We start from the raw sequence: 18190 nt of genomic DNA, 5'->3' as shown, positions 1-18190 counted from the left end.
ATTGGGATTTTTTTCAAAAAATACCGGGTTTTTCGCACGTTTTGCCGATTTTCTCACGTGGCCAAGCTTGGCCAACCAAACTGACACCACCAAAAGAAAGCTCAGACGATGCTGTCTACATATCAAGTCAAATCTCGTCCGGCAACGCCCGGCAACGAAAATGCGGGCGATTTGAAAATTTCCGTTTTGGCCGAAAATTTTGAAAAATATAATAAATAATGTTAAAAATGAATAGAAGGGGCCGTCTCAGCCCCGTTCCTTGATTTTTAAATTTAAGGGGCTTGACGGCCCTTCGGGCCGTCTCAGCCCCGTTCCTTGATTTTTAAATTTAAAGGGCTTGACGGCCCTTCGGGCCGTCTCAGCCCCGTTCCTTGATTTTTAAATTTAAGGGGCTTGACGGCCCTTCGGGCCGTCTCAGCCCCGTTCCTTGATTTTTAAATTTAAGGGCTTGACGGCCCTTCGGTCCGTCTCAGCCCCGTTCCTTGATTTTTAAATTTAAGGGCTTGACGGCCCTTCGGGCCGTCTCAGCCCCGTTCCTTGATTTTTAAATTTAAGGGGCTTGACGGCCCTTCGGGCCGTCTCAGCCCCGTTCCTTGATTTTTAAATTTAAGGGGCTTGACGGCCCTTCGGGCCGTCTCAGCTCCGTTCCTTGATTTTTAAATTTAAGGGCTTGACGGCCCTTCGGGCCGTCTCAGCTCCGTTCCTTGATTTTTAAATTTAAGGGCTTGACGGCCCTTCGGGCCGTCTCAGCCCCGTTCCTTGATTTTTAAATTTTAGGGGCTTTAGATCGGCGTTGGACTCTGAGGTGATCAATCTCAGTTATGTCCCCAACCCCACCCACACCCATTCGAGGTGAAAATACAAATTATTCAAGTTTTTCCTTTTTTTATGGTTTCTATCCAAATTTTTTATAATTTAAATTTCTTTATTTGCGGATTTATTATCTCGCTTCGACTTTTTTTCGACTCGAAAAAATCATTTTTGAGCTTTTTAAATGATAGTCTAGGTTTTCTCAGGCTTAATTTTGCAAAAATGAAAAAATCGATTTTTCAACCCCTATACCCTTAATTTTTCGAAAATTTTTTTTGATTTTTTTCTTGATTAGGACCTCAGAAATATATCCACAAAATTTCATCCCTCCAGGTTAAGTGCAAAAAAAGTCCATTTTCCCACTGGCGCAACCCCACCCATAGGACAAAAAACGGTCATGTTTGGTATTATTATTGGCAAACTATAATTTCAGGCATTTCTCGTTGATCAAGACTCGCAGGTTCGATTCCAAAGATGCATTCTTCTTCTCGAGTTTCTGTATCAAAGCTGATGTAGCACCAGGGCATTCTTTTCGTATTAAATCCGACGCCAAAACTAGCTCGAGTCAGGCAAATTGCACCGCCTAAAAATACTCTTCCTATGAGCTGGTATGCTTCTCTTTACCTTGTGATCCAATCTGCGTCTTCATAAAATCAAGTGCATCGTCGACTGCAGCCGAAGCTCTACTTTGATCAGCACCGCAGCCCCAGACGACGCGATGAGCAAGAAGTGCCTTGGTTATTCCTTCCCCGTGGCCAGTGGTTGAACAAGCAGCTCCTCCGTCAGCCCAGCCACCGCTTCCGGCGAGTGGAGAGTCGCCGACTCGTCCGGGTCGTTTAAATGTGACGCCACCAGTACTTGTGCAACAGGAGAACCCTTCTCCGTCAAAACCGACAGCGCCAACTACAGAAAAAAATATAGTAAGATACAACCAAGATTGTTTTCTTTACCTGTATCATGAGCTTCACCAGCTTTGAAAATCGACTCTACTCCAGTTCCGTAATGACGAATCTTCTCCAACGCAGCTTTTTCATAGGGAGTGACCAGAGTTGAATCATCAATGATTTCGAATCCCTTTTCTTTGGCGAATTCAGTGGCTCCAGGGCCAACAATCAGGGTGTGCTCAGAATCCATTACTTTTCGAGCGACTTGGCAAGCATTTTTAACATTTCTGAAGATCTATCTTTTTTTTTGATTTCTTGATCTCTCTTACCTGAGAGCCGCAACAGCACCAATAGAAGAGTCCCTCCCGCGCATGACCATAGCATCAAGCTCGACAGTCCCATCCCTGGTCAAAGAACCGCCATGTCCAGCGTTGAAAATCGGATCGTTCTCCATCACTTAAAATTCACTCTCCGTCTTAATCATTTTATCATACCTGTAACGGCTGAAACAACAGCGTCTTCCGACTTGTCTCCTTTTTTGAGAGCTTCGATTCCAGCTCTAGCGGCTCGTTGAATTCCTTCGAGTGATTTCTCTTTTGCATCGTCTGGGATACTCCAAGCTCCGCCGTGGCAAATTATTTTCAGCTTCACCATCTTTTCAGTGAACTCAAAATCTGGGCGTGGAACGGTTTGATCAAGAAGAAAACTATTTCAAAAATGGTGCGGTCTCCGTTGGTTTTATGACTCATTGAAATGACAATATCAGCGTTAAAATAATTTATTTGCTTTGAACAAAAAATGGGACAAGAAACGTCTGCACAAGTAGCGGCAATACCAGAAACACCAAGAAGCTATAGATCGCAAGCAGCCAGTAGATTGGTACGCCGATAAAATATTCATTCGTTTCTTTTTCGATGATGATTTTTTCTACTCTTTTGATCTAAAATACCAAGTAGCATCGTCTCTGTCATTTTCCTTGAATATGGCCGAGGTAACAAAAACTAGCAGTTGATGTGTTGCTTTCTTCCGTGACATTCGAATCTCTAGCACGGCCTCTAGAAAATGAAAAAATAAGACAGATGATTACAGTCTTTTTCCAACCGTTTCTTTTTGATCGAAGCTCGGTGGACTTCCTTCATCATCTGTTTTTCCTCCTTTTTTGTCGGGTCTTTGATTGTTAGAGATCTTTATTATAAATTAACGGGCTACTGTATTTTTGTCAAATCAAATTCATATTGAATGGACAGCGCCTAGTCTTCTAGCCTTCCTTATCTATTAATAACTCATAACAAATATTGATGATCGTTGGAATGTTCTTGTCCCTAAATCGTTTTTTTTCTCTAGAATTTCAAAAAGGAAAAAAAGGCTCACCTGTTTCGTCCTGAAAAAGTCGCCTTGGCGTGTCTTTTCTCAAAAGTCTCTTTCGGAAATCTTTTCTTTTCATCATTTCTGCTCAGTAAATCGACGGCCAATGTGCAAAAGCATTCTTTGGTGATAATTTGGCTACATTTGAGCAAAAACCGTTTAATTTTTAATTCTGCGTATCAATGATGTCAACATTGATCCTTATATACGTGCACATCTCATCCTTTTTTGAAGGACAGACGCTTGCGTGCAGCTATAACAATCTTATTGCTGGATTAAATTGATTTTTAGACCTTTTTTGGGAAAGACATCGTGGATAAAGATTAACAAGTTCTCTTGTTCTGCTATTTTCTTCGTAGAACTGAGCTTGTCAATCATTTTAAGGGTATTTAGTAAAGATTTTTATCCATAAATTTAGGCCCTTAATCATCTTATCTATTATCTAGTATTTCTAGTATTTTATAATAAGCAAAAACCATTTTACTTGCAAAAAAATCAGTTATATATATATTATTTTAATATTTAGTGCCGGCAAATTGTTCTTATTTTTAGGGGTACTAACATCGACTTCTGCAACTTGACCATTGAATAACTCGGAAATTGTTAATGATAGGGGAAATCATATGGCCCATGGGCTTTCTTAGTAGATTTATCTTAGATCTTTAATCTGCTAGAACAGTTTTTAAATTGTTCAACAAAAAATTGGCTAAATTTTAGGTGAAAGTGGTCAACTATGCCAATTTGGAATTGCCAAAATTAACTGTATTCAAGGTCGAATAGACCTGAACTAAGACTAAGTTCATACTGTATGAAAACATGCCTTTCTTATATTACCAACTTGCTAAAGCTTTCCCTCTGTCGACAATTGTATGCCTCTAGGAAACGTCTGAGATATTGATACCGCCCGAGGGCCGCGTTCTTATCATTACGCTCAGAAGACACCGCCTATTCTTTGTTTCTCAGAGAAAGTAAACCTCACCACCAAAAATGACAAAAATCAAGGTCGGACTGAACGGATTCGGAAGAATCGGCCGCTGCGTGACGAGAATTCTGGCTGAAGAGGAGAATGTCGAGCTCGTTGCGATCAATCACTGTGGCGCGATTGAATACATGTGCTACAAGTTGAAATATGATTCGACCCATGGAACGTTCAAAGGGACCGCCACTCCGGCTGAAGATGGGAATTTGATGCTAAATGGGAACAAGGTCCATATTTTCTCAACCAGGTAACCATTCAATCGATTATTTTTTCAATAAATTTAATGATATTTCTAGAGACGTAAATGAACTCGACTGGAAGTCTGTTGGAGTCGACTACGTCATCGATTCTACCGGAATCTTCAATAATCTCGACAAGTGTCAACCTCACATCGACAACGGCGCGAAAAAAGTCATCATCACGGCTCCCTCTCCAGATGCTCCTATGTTTGTCTATGGCGTCAATCATGAGCAATATTCACCAGGTAGAAACTCTCATTATCTCACAATTTTATTTCATCTCCTTCTAGACATGAAGATCATCTCTAACGCTTCCTGCACCACAAACTGCCTTGCGCCCGTCGTCAAAATCCTCCACGACAAATTTGGAATTCAAGAAGCTCTCATGACAACTATCCACTCTTATACCGCCAGTCAAATGCTTGTCGATGGCTCTTCCAAGGGCAAAAAGGTAGGACCCTTCTCTGTTTCTCCCTTTCTCCTCTTCTTTTCTAGAGCTGGCGAGATGCAAGAGGTGGCGCTGTCAACATCATTCCTGCCTCTACCGGCGCTGCAAAAGCTTGCACAAAGGTCATTCCCGAGCTGAAGGGTAAAATAACCGGCATGGCATTCCGAGTTCCAACTCCAAATGTCTCCGTTGTTGATTTGACTGTCAAAGTTCAAAAAGAAACTAGCTACCAGGAGATTATGGACAGCATCAAGGCTGCTGCTCAAGGCGACCTCGCCAAAGTCATTCAGGTAGGCCAAACCTCTTCGACAATGACTCATCAAGGTTTAAGGTGACCGAGGAGCCTTTGGTCAGCTCTGACTTCAACACAACTCCTTTCAGCTCATCCGTAGATGCTGCAGCTGGAATTGAGCTCAATTCTACCTTTTACAAATGTAAGAAAAAGCTCTTGAAAATGACTTCAAGCTCTCATTTTAGTGGTTATCTGGTACGATAACGAGTGGGGCTACTCTCAACGAGTCGTTGACTTGCTCAAATTTGCTGCTGCCAAGGACTTGACTGCATAAAAAACCGATTCTTCTTCCGTTTGATGAAGAAATTGGACTTTCCGTGATTGACTTATTTTGAATCCTAGTTGTGGTGTTTTATTTGTCTCAGCATTTTATGACTGCGTTCTACTGAATATCAACTAATAAATTTATTACATAGAATGTCGTTTTATAGCACAAACTTTGCGATACAATCCGGGATAAAAATGCGATTCCGTTGGAGATCTGATAAAAAATTTCATTCCCCCCGATCTTCCCCCATTTTTCCACTCGAACCCGGCAAAGAGAACTATTCCACGGCAGAAAATGAAGCTTTCTTTGATGATTTTCGTTTTTGTACCTGTCATCGTAGCTTCAGGGTCTTGTTCGGAGTACTGGTACATGAAATTGGATGATTATGTTCGAACGGATTGGCGATCTGCTCGCAAAATCTGCGAACTAATGGGCGGAACTCTTCCGTTTTTTACAAACACGGTAAGTGTATAAAGCATTTGAACAGTTATTTTAAAAACCTCTTATCCTAGGAAGATTACGATCAGTTTATGCCATCGTTACAACACGATGTCTGGCTTGGAGTCCGCGTAAAAGGACGATTTCCGAATCGAAGATTTCCACGCATAAATTCGAAAAATTTCTCGCGAAAACACCCCTACAGTTGCATTTCTTTGAATAAGACTGGCTGGATAGAACGCAGATGCAAACATAAATTGCGAGTTGCTTGCCGATTTGCAGAAATCTACCCCTGCTAAATTCTATTGCTAGTTGCACTAATTAATTAACATTATTTTTTCTTTCTGAAATTCAAGATCTGTGATATATTCAATAATAAACCTGTGTCGTATATGTGCATTTATTCATATGTTTTTCATAACATTTATGATAGAATAAGAAATTATGAAATGTTCTCTTCGTTGATTTCAGTAGTCAAACTTCTGGAAGCTCCAGGAGCTTGGCATAGTTTCCACGCTCGGATTGATTGTTAAACTCACGAGATGAGCTAAAAATAGAAGTTGTCACATTTCAACTCATCTCTGAACTCTTCAAACTTGTCACATGCATATAAACTTCGCACTGTAAAATTTATCCGCGCGTTCAAATAAGCATGTGATGGTCAACTTACCCAACAATGTAGCATTCCATACAAGCTCGAGTCGGAAAACGGTCGAAAAGATGTTTCTTTCAGCAATTTTCAAATCAATCAAATTTAGTATTTAGCCGGCAATGTAGATTATTTTCAATAAAATAAGTATTTGAAAATGTTTAAATTACTATCCTGAACTCGTTTGATGTAGTTTCTTCTGCTTTGATCGCCAAGATCTGTCGATTTCTGGAGTAAATGACTGATAACGATTCGAGATTCATGAACTCAAATTCAATAAATATGAACTCAAAAAATGAACTCTTCTGCCCTGATACGAATTGACACTCATTTTGTACTTGTAAAACACGAAAACATGCACTTGGACTAAAGGTGAACGTCCTTTTTTGAGGCGGTTTCGAAGTGCACTCGTGATACAAGGTCGAACTTTGAGAAAGAATCTGATGATGTCTTTGTTTATTTTCTTGCGAGATGGTGACCTGCCCATACTATAGTAGCATTTTCGAATAGACAAGTCGCACTTTGATCAAGGTGGTGCATTCTCACTGCTTACTCAGGGCAAATACAGGTCTTCCCATGAGATCTGCATCACGTTCATGCTTTTACGCGAAAAATGATGATGAAAAAGGCTCACGGAAAAGGTTATTTTTTCGTCAATTCTTTTCCATAAAATCATCTGCATCCCATTCTTCCTACCCCTCCCGAATCGCTATATCCTCCTGTGTCGTAAATTCGATCGAACCAGTTTCCCTAATACAGGCGAGCGTAAAGTCCATTCTGTGAACTTTGAGTCCCGTGGTCAGTCCCATCACTGGAAAATCCCAGTTATAGACGTCTTCAATTTTCGTCTCGCCCATCTGAATCATCATTGAATTGAACGAATTTCCAGTCAATATAAATTTTATATACCTTCCACGAGCGATCAAGTCTGATGACGAAATCATATAAATCCGAGTAGAAAATGAACTGATTCAGGTTTTCAATAAAAAGCTTCTTTAAGGGTGTCAACAACGATTTTCAGCCAACTTTTGAAATATCTTCAGATTCAACATGTAATTCTTAAAGAATCAACTTATCTTTTACGGGATGCTCTCATGTTGAAACCACTGAGTCGTTTAATTTTAATTGTGATCCAATTTAATGATTGTGTTTTCGAAAGTCCAAGAAACCTATCCTGATCAACTTTCCTACACGAAGCCAATTTATCACGCGCTGCAATTTCCCTCCAGATTGTTCCAAACCGCAAATATTTCGCTTAATGATTTTTGTCATTAAATCGAAGCAGATGTTTTTGATACAAATGAGTTGTAAAAACGCGTATTTATGGGGAATTAAAAAATAGACGTGACTTGAAGCCAGGTTATTAAAGTAGGACTAGTCTATTTTAAATAATAGCTAATAAATCATGTGAGAGTGGGGAAATTTAGACAGCAAGATTTTTGACGTCAAGAGAGGAAAAGGGAAGTTACTCTAAGCAATATTTTTCCTTTCGAGCCTTCCAGCAACCGTTGAATTTGGGCATGAGTTTAGGGTTAGGGATTGAGGATTATCCAAGGGCAGATGGCTAGGGTTAGGTTTCCCCTACCTATATTATCCCTTTTATAGCGTTTCAATTTGGGTTAGGGTTAGGGTCGGGACAAATTTTGCGTGGAAATTTTCGACCAATCAGAAGCCTTGATTCGGCCGACCAGCCAATCAGCAGCCGAGTAGCCGCCCACTCAAAATTTGTCGACATTTTATACCTTCTGAAATATTGACTTCCGCTAGAACCTCCATTAAAGTCTCAACTTTGCCCGAGTTTTGCGACTCATTATCCGCCGGCAAAACCGGTAGTATTTCATACTTCTTGGCAATCTTCTTTCTCACCCTTCTCATTTGCTACCAAAATGCTCTCTTCTTGCAAAATGGTTCTCGCAAAACCCGTCCCTGTTGATTTTCTCTTCATCGAAGTACAATCTTTGCTCATTTTTTCGTAAATTATTAAAGAATTAGCAGATTTGGCGAAAAAGCAAAAAGGTAAGATATTTTGTTGTATCGAATCCGCGAGTAAATGAGAATGATCGGAGCTCGACAGCTTGGTTTGACAAGCTAATTTAAACCTTTGATTTAAAACATTATGTCTTGCTGTACCTGCCATGAATCCATGATCAATATCAGCGATATCAATTTGTATGAGAGATGGGGCACAGACTCTTCGTTTGTCTGCTAGTCGCTAGAGGTGAAATGTTAGGTTGTCATCTAGCACTTCTTAATTCGTCAGTCAATAAATGCAGTCGGCACCAAGATGAGTAGAAGTAGAAGATTGATGATTTTAAAGTCTTTATTTCAAGCCGCGTAGTCGCTGACCTGCGAACTGCAACTAAAGGGGTGCTAGTGTAAAGGATTTCAATTATCGCAAACATAAAAAACTCATATTGAATACCGAAAATGTCAGATTATGGTTTCTCATTGCTTTTTCTTGAGTCAAGATTCTAGAATCAAGACTCTTGAAAATTTTAAATGATGACATTCAGAATTTTTTTGGCCAGAGTCCCCTGGTCTTGCTGTTTCAAGAAAATCATTTGTTAGGACGACTCGAAAGTCAACTAAGTATTTGTTCTTTAAGTAGCTCTAGAAAAACTCGTAACGATGAAGATGATTTCAAAAAACTTTTTGTGGGGCCGGAAATCGTAAAAATCTGTAAGTGCAGTTTTCTTCAGCTCGTCGAGACGAGTCGAATGATGGGTCTAACTCCTGATAACTATCAGGATTTACCGGTTTACCGGCTGGTTACCGGAAAATACGTTGTCACCGGCCGTTTTTGTTCTAGAAGTGGTAAACAGATGATCGACCCAGGTAATTGCTCCTTATAATCGGTTCTACTCTAGGCTCAAAGATGAGGCTCGTATCAATACTCTGAAGAGAGTTATCACTAAAATACTATTTATGGCAGAAATGGGACAAAAATCAGGAACGTGCAGCAACAACAAAATGCATGTAAAATGTACTGTTTTAGTGATAACTCTCTTCAGAGTATTGATACGAGCCTCATCTTTGAGCCTAGAGTAGAACCGACTATAAGGAGCAATTACCTGGGTCGATCATCTGTTTACCACTTCTAGAACAAAAACGGCCGGTGACAACGTATTTTCCGGTAAACCGGTAAATCCTGATAGTTATCAGGAGTTAGACCCATCATTCGACTCGTCTCGACGAGCTGAAGAAAACTGCACTTACAGATTTTTTACGATTTCCGGCCCGACAAAAAGTTTTTTGAAATCATCTGAACTTCTGCGCCTGGTTCCTTGCCCCGTTCCCTGCCGATTCTTGCGCTATGGTGGTGGAATAATCCTAGGCGCATAAATGCAATTTAACGGCGGTTGTGGCGCGAGCTGAACTTTTGACGAACCTGCGTCGCCCAGTTCGTTTTTCTCGTTCAATTTCTGATTTAGAGATTCCAGCCCGTCGGACAAACTAACGCGGCCAGAAAAGGTTACCGCATTCAACCGCTCGCTGAATTTGTCATCAACAAATTAACAAAATAAACATAAACAAAATCAAGAAGGCCCAAAGTTTGCAAAAACAGCTCCAGTTCGGAATTAATCCGTCTTTCTTTGGATAAAAAAACGCGTCGAGAATTCGATTTGTTATGCAATAATGTGATCATAAATTACGATACAGGGTGAGGAGGGTTGAGTCTATTTCTTCAACCTCTTTTTGTTTTGAAGAAGTTTCCGCTCAAATAAGCAAATATATTCAGGATGTAAATTTATCATATTTACAAGTGTAATGGTATCTTTGTGATAAAAGAAAAGGGCCCCCCCCTTTTAGGCCTGAGGGGGGAGCTCGAAGGATACCCCCCCCCCATTTACTAGTTTTCAGAATTTTCAATTTTTTTTGGTATTTTTTGGCTGCTTTTTTTTCAAAGTCAGAGTTTGATTTGGCCACGTCATTTTGCTTTTAGATTCTCTCAGGGCCAACAATTTCGTTCACAGGCTCGTTGGTGATCCAGCTAAGCTCAGACTGACGATAAGAAGGTGTCTATCGACGTTCAACGCTCTTTCAGGTTTTGGTGAGATTCTGATAGTTCTTCAATAGTTCGATCTGAATTCTCCACGGCTTCACAGTTTTTTAGCTTGAAAGAAACTTGAGCATTGATGTTGATACCAGTCGTTAGTGACCCAAAACTTTCTTGAAAAATTTCCAAAAAGGAAGATTTAAGTTGTCTTTCCATAATCCCCTGAAACCTTAACGGCCGGTGTTTCAAGCAAAAGTCTAGCGAGGAAACTTTGCACCGACCTAATCCACCTTTTTCTTTTCTCAAAGTTCGCTCAAAATTGTTGGATACAATTCACAATTGTACGTGACTAATAAAAAAAAAGTAGTTGACGAGATGAAAAAAGTGGTATGTTCATGTGATAGATGAATTAGCAAGTGTGTCGAGTTCTCGGTAACCTTTCGCAGCCATAAAAGGTGTTTTATCTTCTGCTTCAAAAGTTAAAGATTGCTCATCAACTATTGGCACATTTATCAACCCATAAACACGTGAGAGCGCGAAAAAGTTCTTTCTATATTTGGCAAAGAACGAAAAATTGTTGAACTTCAACATTTCAGCCAAGATTTTATCGATGAGCAACTCTGGTTTAAAATGAAATGCAAAGCTGTTTATCTTAATTAGGCCCTAATTATTAGGGGCTAATATCATTGTTGATTTCGGAAGTCGATTTAGATAAAAATAAGAATTGATTAATGCCAAAGACTGTACTTTTCTGCTATATTAAACCAAGAATTAAGACGATGATACCCTTAATTCAACATCGAAAAAGGAGAAATGATTATCAGTGGTCTCCTTAATTCTCAGCTTCGTCATCATTTAAATTTCGTTGCCTCGTGGCCTAGAATCTACATGAGTAAGGCCACGCTTCCTTGAAGTTTCCTAAGCATTACTCTTCGAAAATTGTGAGAATCAGTCACGTGATTGTGCTGAGCACGTCGGTGTAGTATCTTCCCTTCGATTCCTTTCACTCCTACGCGCTGCCTTTGGCTAGTAGCCTCTCCTCCATCCTTGCAAGCAGCATTCCATTCACCACCAGCGAGAAGCTGCATCGACGCACCAAGCAAGCAGTGTGGTAAGATCCCATTGATTCAAGAATTGCCTGAATGGACGATCTTTCTTCGGTAAAAATGAATAAATTCTATCAAAAAGGTTCTTTCAACAAGATTCCAAAAAATCTTTTATTTAAATTTAGTAAGAATTTCGAGCTTTTAAAATTTTTTTTTTGTAAAAAAAGGCTCGTAGTATCGGTTAATTGTGCCTCATTTTTTAGTCATGAGTTGGGCATCCACTGGCTTGGCAGCTGGCGCGCAGTCAGCCCGCTCCACTCAGTCGGCGGAGTCACGTGGTCGCTGGGCGACTCAACCGAAAAGTGCGCAAAAAATAGCGCGGGCGATCCTGCCAACAAACTTTTAAAACATTTAAATAAGCGATTTTTTCTTTCCGAAGTTCGAAGTTCGTAAATTACGAATCAATATTTTCGATTTGACTTTGAATTCGAATGATAATAATTCAAATCGAAGCCGCTGCTTTTCAATTCAGAATCATTGCTTTATTAAAAACGATCATGGAAACGGGCATTTTAATAATTTTGGCTCAAAAATATTTTCGAAGCTCAAATTTGCGCTCTTTGTTGGAAATTTCGGTGGATAGAAGCTTCTCTTTTTCGATTGGAAAATATTCTTTTTTTGATTCAATTTCCAAATCAGTGAAGTCAACTGAGAACAAGTGGATGACGATCATGAGAAGCGTATCGGAACCAGACTTGACTGATAGAAAAGCGCCTTTTTATTGAAAAAGGGTGCGCCTGCTCTCTCAATTTTGAAATACTCTTTTCTATTTCCTCATGATCTGCGGGAAAGAGCCTTTTTTATTGAAGAAAGATCTCAAGATTTGTAGATAAGTCAAAGTGATGTTCCGAGAGTTGTCGCGTGATCACGGCGCGACGCGGGATGAACAAGGAATTCGCAATTCAGAACCGGGTGATCTCGGTCCATTCGGGCCATTAGGTTCGTTACCTGAGAACGTGATGTTTTCAGGTCAGCTGCTCCCATTCTTTGAATAACGATGTGTTTCTTGATCATCGTAAACCCAGTTTTTTAATCGATATTTGACCAAAAAAAATATTCTAGTAAAGATAAGGGACCAATATCATAAGGGTAACCCTAACCCCAATTAATAAATTCGAATACTTTTCGGGTAGATTTGATATTTTTAAATTCATAAAGTCAAGTTGGAATATGCTTTCAAATTTTTAAATTTGGCGCGGGCGCTCCATTCTTTTCTTTCAAGAGTTTTCCTACACTCCTATTTGATCGTCGCTCATGTCAGGTAGCTTTCCATGTGGCCAAAGTTCGAAAGTTTGAACGCGCGGGACGACCGTTTTCTCCTTTGTTTGGCGAAAAGAATGGGAGCTCTCTCCTTATTTAGCGACGTGATCACGTGTCCCCGAGATCGCGCTTTTCAAACATGCCCAGCGTGTGAGTCGCCTCTCGCGCTGGAATTTATCTAGTCATGCACTCTTTCATCTATCATAATTTACGGTGATCCCGTAACTTGAGAATTCTCGGAATTTTTTGTTCGAAGGATTTTGTTCCTCATCCAGTTCTACCGCATGATTTCTCGCATGATGTCTTTGCTCCAAATTGCCGCTGAGACTGATGTCCACATGCTTCCTTCGCTCTTGAAAATATATTCTTTGACTCTGTCTACGCGACAATTTGGCGGCTAGACAATTTTGTAGTGAAAGGGCGAAAAATGCAAGTGGAAGAATATCCATCGAAAATCCGCTTCAATGAAGAGTCTTTATCATCTTCGCACTTGCACTAGAAATATAACTACAGTAAATAATTTGAGCGAATTTGAAGACAGACAATTTGAAAAGAATAGAAGATTCTTGAAATTCGAATAGAATTCAAACTTTACCGAACAAAAGACCGAAAAGACGTCAATCATGAACACTGTTGATTTTTGGCTTTTGTAAAAGACGAATTTGGCAAGAAGTTGTTGAAGAAAAAATATTTACTTCCAGCTTGATTCCAGCTGATGTAGAATTAGGCAAGAGCTTTGTTTGAGAAAATTACGCAATTTCCGTATTTCAAATGCTAAAAACTGTAAAAGAAAATCCGAAAATATTTTTGACCGAACCTGTTTGGCGTCCTTTTTACGATATCCTCCATAATCACGTGACATATCCGGGAATTTTAAAAAAGACTTTTCAAAATACCACGAAATCGTACCGTTTTTTCGGCCCCAAGAATGTTTAAAAAGAAAGAAAATGCAGTACAAGTTAATCCAGCTCGCAGAATTATCCACAGCCATTATCCATTCACGTGATAAGGATCATTTAATCCGGCTGAGCGGGTCTATTTCATGTCAAATCTCCGAAACCTCCCGCGGGCAAATGCATTTACTGATAAAAATTAAAGGTGCTTTTTCATTTTATTTTAATATTGACATAAAAAATCATCATGAAAAAAGACCATTTTTCTGACAAAAGTTTATATTTCCGGCGAATTCTGGAATGAAAAAAAATCGCTTTTTCGTGGGAAAAAAATGATCCAAAAGCGGCTTTTTTACACTTTTTTATTGAGGCGATTGACAAAAGGCGCATTTATGAAGTATGCAATTCTTCTAAAGAAAAAGCAATCGCCAGTGGGAAAATGTCACGCTGCTCGTACTGTGTCAATAGATACGGTAGTATCGCCACGTCAAATATGCGCGGAGGACTGGGTAAATTTTGGCTCCTGTTTGCTCGAATAAATTCCATCTTCGGCCGAGTGCAAATGAAAAACGTTCCCTTTTCGCCCCTTTCAAATAAGGGGATCCTTCTTATAAGTCTCTTGGGAGCAAAAAAAGAAGGCGTTTTGTCCGGGTAAAGATTCAACCTACATTCATATTGATACGAGGCATTAATCTCTAAGACTGACTGTCAAAAAGCTTTCTATTAAAAATTGTTTGAAATAACAGACTTGTTAATTATAGATCTTTTCAGTTTAAATGAAAAGAATGATCGAAGGTAAATGGCAGATTTCCGATAATAATTAGCAGCGATTAGGCAAAGTCCGTGTAGACGCTGTCAGCTACTGTAGGAAGATGAGAATGTAGAAATAAGTCATTTATAGTAATTGATCTGATGAGGCGGATTTCCTCCATAAATCGTAAAAATATGAATGTGAAGCAGATTCATCGCCAGAAAAATAAAGTAATTACGACTTTCTCATAAGTTACGAGTCAAAACATTCACAGGAACTTTTGATTCCTACATTCAGGCCAGAATAACTCACTTCAATTCAATTTAAGGGCACCTCTGGCTGGTGAAAACATGGATTTCGAGTTGATCCCCTTAAGATAGTTGTAAGATTTTTGCGTGTGCGTTTAGTTGGAGAGTTGGTCGAGGGCAACGAAAGGGTTAGCAAGCTAGTGCACCTTTTGAGGATGTCTAGGAGATGTAACTCGTAATTTCAACCACGAATATCTCCGAGATCACCTAAAGAAACCAAACAAAATATGATAATTTGAGCATTAAAAGGTCAGAAAATGAATGTATGACTAGATATTTAACAGCCATAATTTCCTGAGGAAATTTTCCTCTTAACGTCGCTAGAAAAGTGAAGCATTTTTATTGCTCGATTTTTTTGGTCTATAAATCTCGCGTTTCCCGCGGTCAAAAAGCCAAATGACTGCTTGTTAGTAACAAAAGCATTCTTCCCCGACGCCATTAAAAATGAATGCTTTGAACTTTATTTACAGCGGAAGTTCAGAAGTTCAATCGAAAAAAGAGCCAACGCCTGTTGCTATGGCGAAGATGTGTGGGAGATGAATAGAGGGGAAGATGGAACACTAACCTCTTGAAAATCTCTTAACACTTCTAAAATTTCAATAAACGGTGCTATTGTGGTCGTTTTTTCTTTGTTGAGATTGCACTTGACAAGGGCTTTTTGGAGCTTCTTGAAAACTTTGATTCAAAGTATTTATTTTCACATTTTTTTGCTAATTATGAAAATTTTTCTTCTCGAATAATCATTTTTTTTATAAAATCAATAAATATCAAAAAAACTTCCATAAAAAAAAATAATTTTTTAATAAAATAAAAAAATAATGAAAATATAAAATAAAAAATTTAAAAATAACTGAAATAAATAATTTTTTAATAAATTATTTTTATGGCTTTTTTTTAGAAAAATTCTTCTTACAATTTTCGGTAAGAAAAAAGCAACAAAACAGAAGATTATTTTGAAAATGATATGTTTATAATTCTAACCGCGATCACCTTAAATATTTTTTTTGATCTGTTCGAGTTTTTACTTCAGCCAAGCGTAGAAAATTTTTTCGTTGATCCACGTGTGTCCGTTTTCCCGCAAAAATTTTTGCGCGCTTTTCCGTTATTGAAAAAAAATATCCACTATGGCGGTGGCGCTGGAGAGCTAGAGCGGCCAGGCCACGTGATAGATTTTTGGCAAGTCACCTCGAAAATATTTTTGAGGCCCGCGCGCGCTGATTTTTGCGCACTTTTTTCGGTTTCAGTTTAGCCTCGTTAGGTCATGTGACCACTTCACGGACGGGTGCCAAATTAGATCCGTGACGTCAGATGAACTTTCTAGCGGAGTCATTTTAGGGTTAGGGTTTATTTAATGGAAATGTTATAATTCCCTGTTTTTTCTTATTTGATTATAAATGACTTTATTATTTGCTTTAAATTGATCTCAACAATTTTCAATAAATTAATAATTAATTGATTTTTTTTTAATTTTCAATTATCACGCCTTTTACTGAATGATGCTATAAATTAATCAAAAATATAAAAATGTAAAAAAAAATTTTACAGTCACTTTGAAAACAAAGATTTTAATTCAAATCAAATTAGGAATGAAAAAGTCAGATGTTGAAAGAAACGCTAATGAGTGAAAAAAAGATGTATGGCAACATCGTAAAGTGAGAATAAAAAATAACCAGGTCAGCCGTACAAAATCAAGCTTTTCGGCAATAAATCCAAAGCTGCTCAGCCCAGATACACCATTTTTTTTTGACGATCAAGCGATTTATTAAGCGGTACTCTAGCACAAGATAAAATAGCAAGTTAGCAATTATGCAATTTCAAATTTTTATTTCGAAAACATTTTGACTTGTTTTTTAAAATTGGGAAATTGAGACTTGAAAATAATGTTGAAAGAAAACGGTACGAGGCGTTTTTGAATCGATTGGAAAGTCTCGTATTCAGCTGAGTTGCGATTTTCCGATGCTCGAAAATACCGTCTCAACCGACGATAACATGTTTTCAAGGTTGGGAAATCGAGGCGAAGCCTTGTTTTGATGAAATTCGTAATTATGACGCTGCTTCGTCACGGTCTTACCTTGGCTCCTTCAGAGGATGAACCATGGGCCATGAGCATTAAAGAACGGTTTGACTCAACAAAGCCGTTTCGAAATCACATTACAAGAAAAATCTGGCAATAAATGGGAAATCTCCAACTGGTCTTATCGCATCCTAGTCGTGACATGATGTCCGAAAATTATCACTGTTTTTTCCAATCGGGAGTCTGGGGAAGGCTCTTCGCCGATGATTTTTCAAAAATAAAATGCCAAGAATAAAAAAAATTATCAAAATAATATTGAAAAAAACATCATTCAAGGTCTGCGATCGCGTCTAGCAGACAAATTTGTCTTCTTCTTTTTGATAAGCATCAGAAAAGCTTCAAAAACAGCTTGAAGCCAAAAACATAGTAATCCTCTCCCTCTCTTTTTCTAAAAGAAAGAGTCACATGATCACTCATCTCTTTTCTTTCTCATCGCCCAGTACTTTCTTCAACCAGTTAAAACAGTATCAAGATTGATGGAGCAAAAGGCTCCGAGTCAGCGCGTTTATTCAAGCCTTTGATGGTCGCCCAACGCGCTTGATTTACTAGGTGCAAGCCCGCGGTCCAAAAGAGGTGCGATTTGGGCACACAATTAGGCACAAACACGCTCGGGGTGGGCGCGCACGCTTCGCTCGAAAGACCTCGTGAGTCGGGCGAAGTTAGGCACGCCCGTCGTCGAAATCAGGTGACACCTAAAATTGGGGTTAGGGCTAGGGTTAGGGTTAGCGTTAGGGTTGGGTTAGGGCTATTCAATCATAACCGAGCCCAGATTTCAGCTAGTTGACTAAGTCAACTTGACTTCAGCAACTATCTTTTATCTTGGTATTACGTAACCGTTCTTTATTCACCCGCCTGGAGGCACATCAAACGTTCGCTACTATTTACTCCTCCTTCCCGGGCAAAGTTCCCTCTTTACATTTGAAAAGAAAAGTCGGAATAAAATACCCTTTGATCCAAGCTTACCTAAAAGGTTGGTAGTACGTGCTGATCAGAAGAAACCCACTTTTTCGTCGAGATAAATCTTGTTAACGCGGATTACAGCAGCTGCTTCAGGAAAAAGAAAACTGTGTTGAAAAGTGTTGATGCTGACCTATGTACGTGAATTGATAATTTTTTCAAGGCCAAAGTCACAATCGAAGAATCTGTCAGACAAAATATCTGATGATTTTTCTTTTTCCGCGATTTTTTTACATTTAGAAATATATTTTCCTTATGTCCGACTTTCCGTGATTTCTGGAAAATCGACTTTTCGGGAAAATTAAGAAATTGCAAAAGAAGATTTTTTTTTAAATAATTTTTTTCAAAGAAATTGATATTTTGCCCGTAAAGGTTTTATTTGTCGAGTATTAATAACCAGGACCCTCGATCAAAGCGTCTTTATTATTTGTTTGTCCACAAAAAGTTCACCAGTGATCGAGTTTAGCTCAAA

At 38.9% G+C, this 18190-nt stretch overlaps 2 protein-coding genes and 1 long non-coding RNA gene across 3 annotated transcripts in view; 2 read left to right on the top strand and 1 right to left on the bottom strand.

Moving 5' to 3' along the window:
• Positions 1–5408, top strand: part of LOC145701320 (uncharacterized) — a 29880-nt gene extending 24472 nt beyond the window's left edge. The window contains exons 7-9 of the mRNA XM_081778541.1: positions 4775–5015; positions 5057–5159; positions 5203–5408. Coding sequence (XP_081634667.1) covers positions 4775–5015; positions 5057–5159; positions 5203–5291 — 433 coding nt within the window. The 3' untranslated portion in view covers positions 5292–5408. The remainder of the gene's footprint in view (positions 1–4774; positions 5016–5056; positions 5160–5202) is intronic.
• Positions 1221–2367, bottom strand: LOC145705003 (isoaspartyl peptidase/L-asparaginase-like). Its single transcript, XM_081782455.1, has 5 exons — positions 2189–2367; positions 2024–2150; positions 1761–1981; positions 1435–1713; positions 1221–1393 (listed from the first exon to the last, which is right to left on the bottom strand). The coding sequence occupies exons 1-5, from the start codon at positions 2346–2348 to the stop codon at positions 1221–1223; spliced, it is 960 nt and encodes a 319-aa protein (XP_081638581.1). The 5' UTR covers positions 2349–2367.
• Positions 5409–5527: 119 nt separating the features above from the next.
• On the top strand, positions 5528–6116 carry LOC145704310 (uncharacterized). The gene is made up of 2 exons (XR_014134443.1): positions 5528–5747; positions 5798–6116. It is a non-coding gene; the product is annotated as an uncharacterized LOC145704310 (long non-coding RNA).
• The last annotated feature ends 12074 nt before the right edge of the window (positions 6117–18190 follow it).

This window comes from Oikopleura dioica, chromosome PAR (assembly GCF_907165135.1).
Source record: "Oikopleura dioica chromosome PAR, OKI2018_I68_1.0, whole genome shotgun sequence".
In the NCBI taxonomy this organism is placed as follows: Eukaryota; Metazoa; Chordata; class Appendicularia; order Copelata; family Oikopleuridae; genus Oikopleura; species Oikopleura dioica.
This window is presented reverse-complemented; position numbering and strand designations above follow the sequence as displayed.

What these genes read in the sequence shown, in the direction of transcription:
- LOC145705003 (XM_081782455.1), bottom strand. Translation starts at nt 2,348, where the DNA reads ATGGTGAAGCTGAAAATAATTTGCCACGGCGGAGCTTGGAGTATCCCA. An exon ending in TGGTGAAGCTCATGATACAG is followed by an intron (nt 1,714 to 1,760) that starts GTAAAGAAAACA and finishes TTTTTTCTGTAG; the next exon opens with TTGGCGCTGTCGGTTTTGAC. An exon ending in GACGCAGATTGGATCACAAG is followed by an intron (nt 1,394 to 1,434) that starts GTAAAGAGAAGC and finishes GAGTATTTTTAG; the next exon opens with GCGGTGCAATTTGCCTGACT.